At 36.4% G+C, this 14,658-nt stretch overlaps 1 protein-coding gene across 7 annotated transcripts in view; it reads left to right on the plus strand.

Annotated features, from left to right (window-relative positions):
• The first annotated feature begins 293 nt into the window (after positions 1 to 293).
• The window catches only part of LOC139765547 (anoctamin-1-like), a 98,065-nt gene continuing 83,700 nt past the window's right edge, over positions 294 to 14,658 (plus strand). For 3 of the 7 annotated variants that reach the window (XM_071693081.1, XM_071693083.1, XM_071693084.1), the window contains exons 1-3: positions 294 to 433; positions 5,468 to 5,622; positions 11,656 to 11,754. In XM_071693081.1, coding sequence (XP_071549182.1) covers positions 11,662 to 11,754 — 93 coding nt within the window. In that variant the 5' untranslated portion in view covers positions 294 to 433; positions 5,468 to 5,622; positions 11,656 to 11,661. The remainder of the gene's footprint in view (positions 434 to 5,467; positions 5,623 to 11,655; positions 11,755 to 14,658) is intronic. The other 4 variants (XM_071693086.1, XM_071693082.1, XM_071693087.1 and 1 more) reach the window with 4 other exon arrangements.

Genomic DNA, 14,658 nt, shown 5'->3' on the forward strand with positions numbered 1-14,658 from the left:
TATCCTTTATGCCATTTACTAAAAGTTAAAGGTCATAAATAGAAAAATGATCATTTAAAAGTATAGCCGAAAATCTTCTAAAATATTATACAGCATGGCAACTACATTAGCTAAAATTGGCAGAGAGCCTAAACATGAGAAAATGTGCAACAGATTTAGCAGATTTTGAATATATTTTCCAAGGATATATCAGAGTAGTATAGATACGTAAATTCATGAAATTATTGAACCCTCTAACGTGTTGAACTTATTGTTTTAAAATGCATTCCATAAAAATTAGTGATCTTCTTCTGTCTCATGACATGACATCAGATTCCTGATCTTATACTCAGCTGGACGAGTATGTTATGTTGTGTGGTGGCTGTGGTTCCAGGGTAATTGTTCCGTGAAGGTCGCGGAATATCTTCTAGTCACCCCCCAACTTCCTCTGTAGGTAGGTGCAATGGTAGCTCTCTTCGGTGTTGCGCAAGGTATGATGAAGTTTGCCATATTTAGATGAAATTTTACCATTTTCGTCAAGGGGTCACCACACCCCCTCAAATCCTGTTTGTTTTGATAACCTTTACGCGGTGTGTGGTGTCTAGGATAAAGTGAAAAATCATACATTTTGAGGAAAAGCCGCTAGAAAATGTAATACTAGATATCAGCATAGATAAAGCGATTATGTACGATATACTTTTAGTGGTTGCCTTGGCCCAGGGAATAAGAAATGATGATTTTAGCATCTGGCTTGACGTGGTTTTCCCCCATGACTTCAGTTGACATGGTCATATGGGTGCTCTGGGTTACCAAGGTGTGCCGCGTAGTATGAGGATTCATGAATAAGGAATTTTATATTTCCTATGAAAATGGAAGTGAATAATTCTTTTTTTAGTGACACGGAAGATTCGTTTAAGTGAGTGAAATTTTATTGTGAGTTATATGACTGGCAACTTGCATTATTATGTTAATCTTCCAGACTACCTCACTTTATTTGACAGTATGGCAGGGAACTGCCTCCTTTTGGTTGCCTCAGGGCAGTGACAATGTAGCTATGATCAGAACTGTCATGGGACTTATTTTGAACATTGTATTGACTTGGATAAGTTTTTGCATTCCTTGTACTGCCTTGATAGTTAGTGTAGTTGGAAAGTAAGGTAATTTTACAGTTTCCACCCTACAGAGATCTTATGGTGATGGATAGTATACTAACTAATGTAATGAACTTTAACTTGATCTAACCTTCCCTTACCTAACCTGTGGGATTAGTGTTCTTAACTGGAAGCTTCTAAAAAGAAAAAGGATTGATTATTTGCATGTATTGGAATTTTGTAACTTCTGTAATTTCACAGGGCAACAAATCAAATTTACTGTAAGGGACACGTTTGTAAAATATTTGACTTGCTCATCTTTTAATTGCAGCACCCTTCCCTCATCCTGTTTTCTTATATGAACCTGTAATACGGAGAGGACCAGGAAGATTGATTGTTTACTCTTTATGTTACTGAGATTTATTAGTAAGTTAGTGAGTGTGTGTTTGTGGGTGTAAAGCCAGCAGCCCAGGCGTTTTGTAAGGCAGAAATGACCAGCCTGTATCAGGAGCAGGAGCTTGACAGCTAGTGTAGTGCCGGTTCACAGCACAGCTGTTTCTAATCCTTCTGATACCCAGACAATAATACATCTTTTGTTATTAGTTGCTTGCCTTCAAATACCTGTATGTGTGCATGTAAATGATATGTATTGAAGTGACATTTCAGCTGACAGATTTGTTCATCTGATATTGTACATGACAAGTCTCATTTCTTCATAGGTCTCTCATCCCGATAGTCACAGTGCCATTGATGTGTTTCTATGTAACAGGCCATTGTGCACAAGGGGTGTATTTAAGTTACCTGGTGAAGTCTGTGGGTGTCTTCTGCCCCCACATCCCAGGATGAGCAAGGTTGTTACCTGACAGGTCTTAGTTCTCAAAGGCTCTGTGTAGCTCACAGGTCACAGTGCCCAAGAGGTTTCTCTGCCTGATAGGTTATAGTGCTAAAGAAACCTGCTTGACAGGTCAAATTGCCTGTGGAGACTGTCTCCCTAATTGGTCATAGTGCCGTAGAAGCTAACAGGTCACAATACTCGAGTAGAGCTGCCAACCATTATGTTTTTGCCGTATTTATCACGTTTTCTTGAGATGAATACAGCAGTATGATTGTTCTTTAGTAGAATACATTTTTTTGAAATTCTGGTTTTATGTGTATTGTCCATGTATTGTGTATGTAATGTATGGGAAGTTTTCAGGGGTGCACTGTTTAATAGATAATGTATGTTCTCATCAGGCATGCAGCACACAGAATAAGTCAGACATCAGTCAAGTGAAGTTCAGTGAAAGGCTTCTGGAGAAGTTCAAGCTGGCAATTACTGCTTATACCAAAAAGCTCTCTAGCCAGGACTGAATATGTGTGGACAAAGAAACATTAGAACCTGTGTTGATTTAGTTTGAGGACCAAAAGTGAAATACTTCTGACTAGATACTTTGTTGGTTTTAAAGTGAATAATTGTGGACAATATATATGTAGATAGATGAATGGACATAACAGCTTGAGTGCTGGACATCACAATTTCCTGTATTGCTTGTTGTTGAAAGTTACATTTTGCAAAATTCCTTTTTAATCTTTTTTTTTTTTTCTACTCAAAATTTCATATTTTTGCCATTGTTTCTTTTTTTTTTTTTTGGCAAAGTTGGCAGCTCCGTCATGAGGCTTATCTCCCTGATAGGTCAATGTACTGTAGGTAACACATTGGGTAGAAAGACCTGTATCTACGGCAGTCTGATTTGCCAAACATAAATATGTGTAGTTAGATTTATTTTACTATGTTGTCATCTTAAGTTACATTAATAATACATACACACGAAAAGTTTAATTTCATAATTGATTATAGGTAATGGATACTTTTTTAGTAGGTGTTTGATGTTACCCTGTATCTATATTTGTATTGCAAAGTTGATTTCTGTGATTAGTATGAGGGGTAAAGTAAATTTTCTGAATAGAAATATATCTTGGTAAAAGTTTTTTTTCACTTTGCCAGTTGGGTTTCTTCCATCAGTTTTAGAGGCTGATTGCTGTTTCAACCCTTTTGTTCGAAACTATTTTACTGATGAGTTGGGTTGTTTTTGGCCACTGCCTGAATGGCTCCGTAATCACTATAGCCTATCTAATCAAGTTTATGTTTCAAATATTTCTTCATAGTATTCGTAGATTTTTTATCTGTAGTCTGACATGTTACATTGTGGATAGTTTTAGGTCATGAAAGTCCGTGGTTGCTGACTGTTGATACAGGTAACCTTTATTGTTTTTATGGGTTCCTTACTTTTCATTGTAGTGAATGTATGTCTTCCATAGCTTCCGTTCCAGTGTGTAATTGTTTTAGAGTGTAGGTTTGGCTCCTAGGAGTGTTCTTATCAGTAGTAGCTTAAGACATAACTAGCATTTATTTTTTATTTTCTAATGATTATTATAGTCATGTAACAGAATTATCTTTGCCATTTTTTTGATTCTACAGTCTTGCCAACTGAATAAAGTTAATACTCAAAAATGTTCGAGTCTAAAAATGATAGATTCTTTGAAAGCCCCATCATTGGTTGTTCCTCCTTTTTTTGAAGTTTGATAACATTAAGCTTAATTTCATCTGTACAGAGGCAGTGCCTGTTTAGTTAAGCATGTCATTAAGGTCTCCTAACAATTATTTTGTCTTTTCTGTTGCACTTCCATGCTGCACTGAGTAATTTCCTTCATTTCTTTTGTGACAGTTGAATTAAAACTTTTTCTGCTTATTACCATATTGTTATTTAAGTTCTCATCATGTTCTGTGTAAGAAATGTTCATACTCATTCTGTTATCATTTGCAAATGATAAATTGGTGTTATTCTCTTTTTTCATTTTTGTCAAACATTAGAATGAGCAAAAGCAGAGGTTTGAGCATTTTAGAAATGGCTTTAAACGATTGGACCATTAGTTTTTGCTTGGTGTATGACAGCATAGTGAGATCCATGTTTGAGAAATCTGTACATTGAATTTGCCCTTTTACCTGCTATTATATTTTAAGCATGATGTGCTATGACTTGTTTCTCAAGATCCACACAGTCTGTTGACCACATTAGCATTTTGTTTCCTTGATAGCACATTTATAAGTTTCTCATGGTTAATAGGTATGATCTTTCAGCCTTGAAATCTTTGTTGTCCTGGGATTTGTGAATGATTTTATGAAACCTTGAGAAATTATTTTTTTTGCTATAATCCTCCATTCATAGCAACCAATGTCCTCAGTAACGTTCGACCTGATGGAAAGGAAAGGGTTTCTCAAGCAGTGATAAATCTGCTTTGGAAGGAAGACATTTTAGGAGTTGAAAAAGGACAAGAAGGTTTTGGAATCTTCAGTGTACCTGTTGCTGGAAAGCAAACATCAGCAAGTCCTCATGTTGCTATTAGTCACACAGTATGGAATGTACATAAGGTATTTGGAAGCTGACTCCCATATATGAATGAATGAGCCAATAGCTGACCATATTATCCACATTAGATGACATACATCCATTGTGTCATGTATACGATGTATGATTTCCCTCAGCACACTTGTTACTTTCACCGTTTTATGCCAGTTTTCCAATGGATTTGGTATACTTTAAAGAACACTCAGAAAATAAGAAGGTAATATTTGGGACTTCATTATGCACAGCAGTGGAGTTATGTGCTGCATAGCAGCCAAATTAAGTCTGGCAAGCAGTGGCTGTCAGTCACATCATTTAAACTTTTATGCACCATTTGTAGGTGCTGCGAATGATGCAAGACCAGGTGGCTTATATTAATGAAAAGAGCTTTCATGGTGAACCTCCCTCTTTGATAAGAACAGTTTTTGTAAATTATGTTTTTGGGTTACAGATGAAAATGTAATTAGATTTGGCTGTCACATATTTGGACTAGATGGGTCTTTCTCTGTTTTCTATCCAGTTTCTTGCAAAATGGATGATTTTCAAAAGGTGTCCTTTCAAGACAGTTTACTAGAGGTATTCTCTTGATTAAGAGCCTTTCAGGTGGGCATATTTTCATGACTTTGATATGACCTATATGAGTTATACATGAAAATTAAGGTGGAAAAAGTATATGTTTTAGCTAAAAATGACTATATTTAGAGGTATTGAACTTATTGAGAAAATGACCACATTGTACTTTTAGGTCAGTGGATGTAGATAGAAAGACCTGTCCTCATCCTTTCCCCACTGCAAATATGCCATTTACATAATAGATGTCCCTTGACGTAGTAAACTTGTGGAGTCAGTGCCTCATTGGCATAAAGAAAGTCAGTATTCACTGCTCCAGATATCTGGTAGTGTTTGTATGTTTATCTTTACATACATATTTTTAGTTTTATTTATATTAAACCCATGATAAATTTTCTTGAAAGAGCCCTGGTAATTACCCAAGACCTCTTTCTCTTCCTAAAGGCCCCTGCTGCCCAAAGCTGCACTACTTTCAGTAGCAGGGAAAGTGGACTCCTTTGGAGTGAAAATTTCTTTAACAAGACTGTACACTTCAAGATACAGACCTTGCAGGCATTCTGTATCCAACACATCCACACTCCTCGACATACAGCCTCCCAGTATGTGAATGTAGAAATTGTAGTATTGTGATGAACACATTTTTCAGGAATGTGAGATGTAAGTAAGCAGTGCTTAGAGGTGAAAATGTTCTTGGAAGTGGCAGCATGTTGTACCTGGGCTATTATTGATAACCTTGGACTGGCTTTTTTTTTTTTTTCCTGATCATCTGGTTACTGGACTGTAGCTTCCTGTTCTTAGAAATTTAGTGATTTACAAAGGCTGTTTACATTTCATGGTTTTTGAGGAGAGAAGGTATTGATTATCAATGATTCCCAAAAGTTACATTGCTTCACATTCCATTTGTATTCATGGTAGAAATTGCTTTGATTGTAGAATGAATGGGTAGCATATTGTATCTGTATTCAAGAGAAACTTCAATCTGCTTATTTTTTTATATTCTTACTAATATTTGTGACATTTTGACAGGATTCAAATTATTACTGAAAGCAATTTATGTTCATGATTAGATAAGTGATGTTTAGAAAAAGGTATGATTAGATAAGTGATGTTAAGAAAAATTAAGGGATTCAATTTGAACAATACAACCATATGAATACATTGCAATAACAGCGTAACAGTGTGAAAAACTCATGCAGTATACAAACCTTTCATTTTACTTGTATATCATTAAGGGTCATTGACATGCTTTTTTGTTTTTGTTAGAAAGAAAATCCATATTGTAGTCACTCTTCAACAACAAAATACCTCCACCACCAATGGAGTAACAATAATATTAACAGCTACAGCAGTATACCGCTGTCACCACCAGAACAGCAGCCACTACAAAATACCACCACAAGTACAGCTTTGTTAAAACAGTCCACTACCACATCAGCAACATTTACTACTACTCCTACTACTACTACTACTAATGCTGTAACAACAGCTGCTAATACTTCTGCTGCTGCTATGATCACTACTATAACAACAGCTACTGTTAATTTGCTCTAACTACCACTATTGCCATTACTACTACTATTACTGTTACTTCTACTATTACTACTACTACTATGCATTACTCTTCAGTTTTCCCGTATCCTGTCCCTCTCCTCTTAATTCAGTTTTTTCGTTCTTGTCTCATCCTCATTCCTAGTTTATTCTTAGTTTTATCATCATCAACAACCCATCTTAATTTATGTTTATTAAACTAAATAGAACTCAAGGTTGTTGGCTGATGAAGTGTGTTCATACAGTATAGTGACTCATATGCCTCATGCACACCAAGTTATAGGGAATAACATGTTTTCAGGATCTTATCTTTGGATTAGTGTTAAACTCAGACAGTGGGAAACTGGAAATTATTCAATTATATCACCATCTAAAGATTGCAGCCCCTACATTAACCAGAAGCTATGGGACTGGGATCATTGATTGGATTATGGAGACCTAGGTATTCTTGTCACCTGGAATAGGTGTTTGGTTCAGCTGCCTTGGTTTTTAATTGGCTTACTACAGTGGGACAGGACAATAATGACTCTTACTCTCCCAGTGATGCAGGAATGGCTACTCATTGAGGAACTGTGTAGTTACTTCAGAATTTCACTATGCTGGTGAAAGTGCTGGACATAAGAAAATCACATAATGATGCTGTGATGGTCTGGTACCATGACTTGTCACCTTAAGAAACATGAAATAGCGGGTCTCATTGTGCAATTCTTAGTTATCCTTACTGCTTAACATATTGTTTAGTTTGGGAGGTATGCAAGCTGATGTTAAGCTTTAGCTGGCTGTTCATTTGGTTTTCAGCTTGATGGAGTGTGAGGCATTATTGTTAACTAATTTGTGAATTGATTCAGTGGAACATTATTCATTGCCAGTTGATGATGCTTACAGTAGTGAGGAATCATTGCTGACTAATTTGTGAATGGATGCAGTGGGACATCATTCACTATCAGTTGGTGACTATATTTGCAGTAAGGCATCATTTACCATCAAATGGGGGCTTTTATGTGGTGAAGCACCATTGACTATGAAGTGGGGAATGTTGAAGCAGTAAAGCATCATTGACTATTAGATAGGGAATGTTGTTGCATTGAGACAATGTTGACTGTTAGATGGGGACTGTTGATTCTCTGACTTAACACTGACCACTGAATTGGGATTTCAAGCAGTGGGGACATTTTTGACCATGAATTGGGAACTGTTGAGCATTGAGGCATCACTGATCATATGACAGGGACTTGATGCATTTAGGCATCATTAAGTGTTGAATGGGGACTCTTTGATGTAGTGAGGCATCATTGACTGTTGAATGGGGACTCTTGATATAGTATGGCATCATTGGCCATAGAATGGGGAGTGTTGACACAGTTCAGGCATTATTGATATTGTGTTCATTGTCATATAACAGAGGTTACATTTACTGAAGGGAATGATTTGGACAAACTGCAAACCTGTTTACAACTGTGTGGCTCCTCTTCAGCATCAAGTGGCCATGATCAGTGGTGCTTTGTTGGCTGAGGGATGCCGAGCTCTCACTCAGCCAGTTGGCTTGACCTTTGCTCTAAGATTAAACGACAGGGTCACCCAGTGTGAGTGCATGTCTTTACTGATCCTGTAAACTTTATTTCTTTTCTTCCTGGTCATCCGTAGTTTGTCATTTTAGCATGTTGGTTCCATATTGTAATTGTTATCATTGTTTTCTGAATGTTAGATTAAGGATTTGCACCTCTAAGCAAAGTGTCATTATTTATAGAAAATATGCAAACATTATCAGCTACAAGTTTGAATTAGAAGTACTTGGTAGTGGTGGTGAGGATGTTTGTTTGATGATGGTTTGGTAAAGTTAGAGGTGTGTTGTGTTGATGGTGCTGATTATGTTTGGTAATGGCTGTGATGTTTGTTTGGTTATGATGATAATGGAGATGTTTGTTTGGTGGTGTTGGTGATGGAGATGTTTGTATGGTAATGATGGAGGTGTTTAGTGCAATGAGAGTGGTAGAGATGTTTATTTGGTGATGGTAGAGGTGTCTGTTGGTTGTTTTGATGGGATATTTGTTTGATAAGGGTGAATGCATTTGTTGTGGTAGTTGAATTGGGGATGTTTGTTAGATGATGGTTGAGGTGTTTGGTGGTGATGGTGACAGGATGTTTATTTGGTGATGGTAGAGATGTTTTGTATAGTGAGGGTGATGATGGATATTAATCTGGTGGTAGTAGGGTTGTGTGTTGAGATGATGGTGGTGATAGAGATGTTTAGATAGTGGTGGAGTAATGTTGTGTTGGTGTTAGTGGTATTTGGTGATGACAGTGTTAGAGATGTTTGTATGATGCTGGTTGTTGTGGTAGTTGTTTGTTGGTGATGTTAACCTTGTTTGCCTTGCAGGTTTGGGGGTGGTGTTACTGATGGTGCTCTTTTGCTGCTTCTTGTTCATCTTGTTTTCTTTTATTTCCCACCTCCCTTTGCTGCTGTTCCATCTTGTCCCTTGCTGGTGGATGGTGTGGATCAATCTGATGTTAGTCTGGTGGATGTGTTCAAGGGAGGCTGAATCCCACATGAGGCAGTTGAAGGCAATGGCTGTGGCAATAACTGCACTTGTGATGATTGTGGTGGTTTGTTGTGTTGATATTGATGCTGGTGGCACTCTTTCTTTCTCTATGAATATGATTTACTAATATATCTGTGGGTATTGAATAATGGATAGGAGGCAACTAGAATTAGCAAAGAGAGCATGAACTAATTTGGAGTTTCGTAGATCATCTAGATTTTTTCGTGTAAAAGCAGCAGTTGCATTTTTTCAGTTACCAGAAGTTAAGCAACATCAGATATGGGATTGTAAACACTTGGGCTTAGTGAGGTACATAGTGAAATGTGGAAATTAGATCTTGAATTATGTTTTTGGATGTGTAATGCCGTGCCATTCCTGGAATACAAGTGTTTATTTCTGTTTGATGTGTATAAAGGTAACCACTTGTGAAAGGAAAAGAGGGAGTGTATTATTTGAGAATGTGACTGAGGGGGAAGGAATCTATATTATCCCCTTCAATATTGATAATCCTTCATGTGCATCATTTTGTTCTCTGAGAATTAATGGAATAAGGTTTGCATAGCACTCAGCGACTGCATTTTTATAAGTATTCTTTCACATAACTTTTTCTAGAATATAGAATATTTATGTAAATCTGAGTTATCTTAGTTGCCTTGTATACTCAAGAGTTATCTTAGTTGCCTTGTATACTCAAGGAGCGAGTGGAGTTAGTGTGAATCCAAGTTGTACTGTGGATAGATTCTGTATTATTGACTTTTTGCATTTGATATTACTCATGAAAATGTTTATGTTGGAACTTTTACATATTTCTGCTCCTGCCACAATATCTCTGATGCCCGTTCCCCTTAGGAACTCCCTCAAGGGGGTGGCCACTGCAAAAGTCTCCATAACTGTTGACCTCCATTGCTGCTCCTTAGCCTTTAGTGCCACACCCTTAACAGGCCACTGGCAGAAAGCAACTCTAATGCAGTGTATTCAGAGGCTCCTACCTAATGTCCCTACCAACTGCTTCTACCTAATGTGGCTACCTAATATCCTGCCTGATGTTACAACCAACTACTTCTACAGATTTTAAGATTTTGAGAGGGTAAATTAAGTTGTTAGGACAAATTTGATAACTCTTTCAGATGATTAACATCAATAAGACTGTATACATGTTTGCCATGGAAAATGCCTTGTTCTGTAATGCTTATGAAGTGTGTTTATCTAAGGATTTAAGAAGAAAAACTGCTTAGTTGCTGACACATAATATACTAGCCCAGGTAAAGTGGTTTCAAGGAAGTAAAACTAAGACTTTCCTTGTGTATTTGATAAGGGTAATACTGTTGGAATGCAAAGTTTTATTATCATATAATGGAAAAACTAGAGCATGACTCCTGAGGAGAAGTTATTCAAAGTAAAATATAATTTAAAGCTATGAAGGTGCCTCTATGGTTTGTCATAAGTAATGCCTTTAAACTAGGTTTTTCAAGATGATTCTCTTGAAAGTACAGAAATATCTAAAATGGACTTCAGGTTGCTGGTGTCAAGTTACCCTAGATTGCTAACCGTAGGTTGCTAAGTGAAGTTTACAGATTTTTAAGCAAAATGTCACTCTACAGGGAAGTAGTTAAAGGTAATGGAGTGATTGTAATGTGACACTTTAAGTCAAGTGTAGAGGGATATAAAAAATGAATTGATATGATTTTATTTTTCTGATGAATGTATGTCATGGTTATTATGGTTCTAAAGCTTTTAGTATCATAGTATCAGGAGTGAAAATGGTGAAGCTCCTACTCACCCATAGCTTGGCTGATGACTGGATGCTAACATTGTATAGCTTGTGATTGAAATGTAAATTTTATAACTTTTTGCTTTGCCTGTAATGAATAACCATTGCTTAGTTTGTAAGTGACAAGTAGCCTGTTGCTCAGCTTGAAATTAACACTTAAAACTGTTCCTTAGCTTTCTATGAGCACCTTACCTATCACTCAGTATTTGGGGAGCTTTTTTGTTTAGAAAGATTTTTGGTGATTGTGCTTTTCATTCTCGTAGTTAACACCTCACAATTCACTCTGCCTTTGATTGTGCTTTTATTAAGATTAAAGTTAATAGCATAAGACACAAATGCTAGTTTTCTTGAACTTTTCTTTCGTTTATGAATATTTACCATTTTGCCTCTCTAAAATCGCAAGGTAATTGGAAAACTTTCATGGCAGTGCTTAAGTTTATAACTTAAATAATGTTTTAGTATTAGAATTTTCCCAGAAATTGACTGATGTAAAAGTAGAGAAAACATCCTATATTATAAAATCATGGGATAACTTTCATACATATATCTTACTGAAATTCTTATTACACCTAATTAATCAAATGATATGTCTTTCCCATTTGTTATTTCACTGATGCACTATTAAATGAGACACAGGTTTAACTAAAGTTCTGTTTGATATTAATGAACCTCGAAATGACAATTAAATTCTCACGGTGGATGGATTGAATGTAAAAAGTGAAGCTCATATCTTCCCTAACCCTGAGTGCGCTAACACATGTAATGCCCCGTAGGTTGTAATGTCCACAAGCGGGGGGGATTCCGAGTACTCCACCCCCCTTCAGAGCCACCGGGCATCCCGACACCTTGCTTCCCCGACCTCCTATACATCCGTGAGTTCTTTTAGGCTCCACAACTACACTTGATCTTTTTAGCACTGTGTATTTCCTCTCCTGTTTGATCTTTGATTTCTTATTTATGTTTTTATATTTTGTTTTGCACCATACTTGATGTTGCATGTATATTCACTGCATGCATAATTCTGGTAAATTATTTGCATACATATTTTCTCATTGAGTGATGTAATCCCTCGAAATGCCTTTTGATGGAACAGTGAAAACAAAGGTCAGTTCAGGAGCTTTATATTACCATATTATTTTGTATTTTTGTTTTGGCTAAGAGGTAGTGGTTGCAGGTGCAGTATTAAGAATGATATATGAAGGTAGTTATAGGAACTTCTTTAAAGTTGTACCCAGAATTAAAGAAGTTGAAAGATGGGGTAGACTTCTGAAAGAAAAAGTTTGTAGCACAGGTAAGTGACCAGAAGACAAAGTGGATTTTGCAAGTGTGAATATGGAAAAGAGGATAAATTTCATCTCATTATTTGAACTTTGAAACAGCTCTTGTTAAAAGTTGTGACTTGACATAAGTTTAAGAAAGAGAAAGATTTTGTGAAGAAAAAGCTCACAATATAGGTAAGCACAGAGGAGACAAAGCTGATTTTTCACTTTTTACGATAGTTGAATAAACTTGCAGAATTCTTTGATAGATGCCATTGGTACTGCTGTTTGGCCTTTAGTGCTTGAATATGATGGATTGCGTGGTGACAGAAAAGCATGGTTAAGATTTGGCATGTGCTATACTGCTTTAAGGAAGAACATTTATATGAAAAAGTAAACTGAGCTATGTGCTGCTTGACTGATTGAATAGTATCTTCCCATAAGGCATTTTTGAATATGCTTTTACCCATTCCATGTTGCCATGGGTAACCCCATTTCTGATGCAGTTGAGGGATATGAAAAATGAAAAGTACAAATTTTGGCAAAATAACTTGTAAAAGATGTAAGACACATAATCATGAAAGAGTGAATAAACAAATATTACTCTTGCAAGCACTCCATATTTGATATATTAGTCTGTTGCACTTCTACTGAGATTGCTTGATTTTTGCTTAAAATGCACTCCAGAAACCTTGAGTGAATAGAAAAGGCATAAATCGAAATTCTCCCTTAAGCGCATGGTAGCGTTATGAATTAATGATGCATTCTGTGGCATTAGTTTTAGGCATCCAAATATAACCAAAGTAAATACTAGACATGATAACTAAATAGATACAGAAAATACATGAATATTTAGATAATTATTTAAGACATGAATGATGGAAGTCAATACACAATCTAGATAAATGTATGCAAAAATGAATTGCTATATGTAAATGGATACTTTGCTCACAAAAATAGCAATGCGTAATGCATGTTGAGGCATGGCAGGTGCAGATGAAGAGAGATTGCCAGGGCAATGAGGCAAAACTGTCTGCCTGTTTGTGTGATACTTGGCAACTTTTATGTGTGGCTGGCAAGCTTTCATAGCTTGTTGAAGGGACTTCCTGGGTTTTGAATTTTATGTGGTGTATTGATGGGGTTTCCTGAGCTGTGAAGAAGGTACAAAGATTTGTCAGGACTACATTTACCCTTGTCTTGTAGTTTCCATGACTGCTTCTTCCCATCTGACACTGCTGCTTGGCGTCACAAATTCAGCTCTAAAGTTTATGTCGTTAGAGTTAGTAGTCATTGACCTCATAGTCAAGGAAGGTAGCTCAACATGCAACTAATGTCCACAAAAGACTTCATGTGTTTGTTTTGCTTCACCATATCTATTTCCATATCCAGACTAATAGTTTGATGGATCTTTGGCATTAATGCTTTCTGAAGGAATCACCCTTCATTTTTCCACACATGACGAAGGGTTTTGGGAAAGTATAAAAAGATATTATTAGTGAAGGTCAGATATTACTGCTCAGTACTATTCATTGTTAATGTATGACCAATATTGATTGATTTGTGCTCATGGAATTTTGTTTATGTCAGGTTCCTGTCACAGACAGAAGTGTTCTTTGAAGCTAGGCCTTGAATGTAAAAGTAAGGGGAAGAGGAGAAGAGTGGTGAGGACAGGTGTGTTAAGAAAAGAGGCATAGAAATATAATTGGAGAGGTGTGTGGTTTATGTAAGGGAAAGATATTAAGTTATCCTGTTTACTTGGTTTTATAGAAACAAAGATGAGTGAACCAAACACTGAGGTTGTAAGATGGTTCCATGCATCAGTTCAGCAGTTTAAGTTAGGACAGAAGTATTTCTCATGATGGCTGCTGTTTACTGCCCAGTAACATGGAAAATGTTGTTTGGCTCCAAGTATCACTTAAGCACTCACATTTTAGGCTGGGTGTATTTCTCTGGGCATTCGTTTTTCCTCCCTTTTTGTTAAAACATGGTAGCTCAGAATGGTGTTGTCAATAACCCAACAGTACCTTATATAAAATTCAGAGATTTTCTTTCATATCAAAGAATTCTGCATCAGTGCTGTATCCATTTTATGTTTACAGTGTTTTGTACTTGAGTGTTTAATCTAAGGTTCTACAATTGTTTTTGTCTTTTTTGTGAGGGCATTTTTTTTTCATGAATTGTTCTTGTGATGTATGCTTCCATTTGTACTTAGTGTTAGTTCAGCTGTATACTGTAAAATATTTTTTGTGTTATGTATTTTGTACAAATGAGGATGGGTTTTCGTACTTACCTATTTACAAATGCCTATTAGAGCACATTGTGTTTTTTATACATGAATGTAGTTACCTGTTGTACATTATGCTATTACACATATGGGGGAGAGGGTAAGGGGACAGTCATTATGTGATAGTTGTTCCAGTTTGAATGATGATAATAATGTGTGTGCTGAGAACCAAACTCTGTATTTGCATGTAATCCATTGATGCATTTACATTTCTATGAAATGGAATCTCTCAC

The sequence above is a fragment of the Panulirus ornatus genome, chromosome 55 (assembly GCF_036320965.1).
Source record: "Panulirus ornatus isolate Po-2019 chromosome 55, ASM3632096v1, whole genome shotgun sequence".
NCBI lineage: Eukaryota > Metazoa > Arthropoda > Malacostraca > Decapoda > Palinuridae > Panulirus > Panulirus ornatus.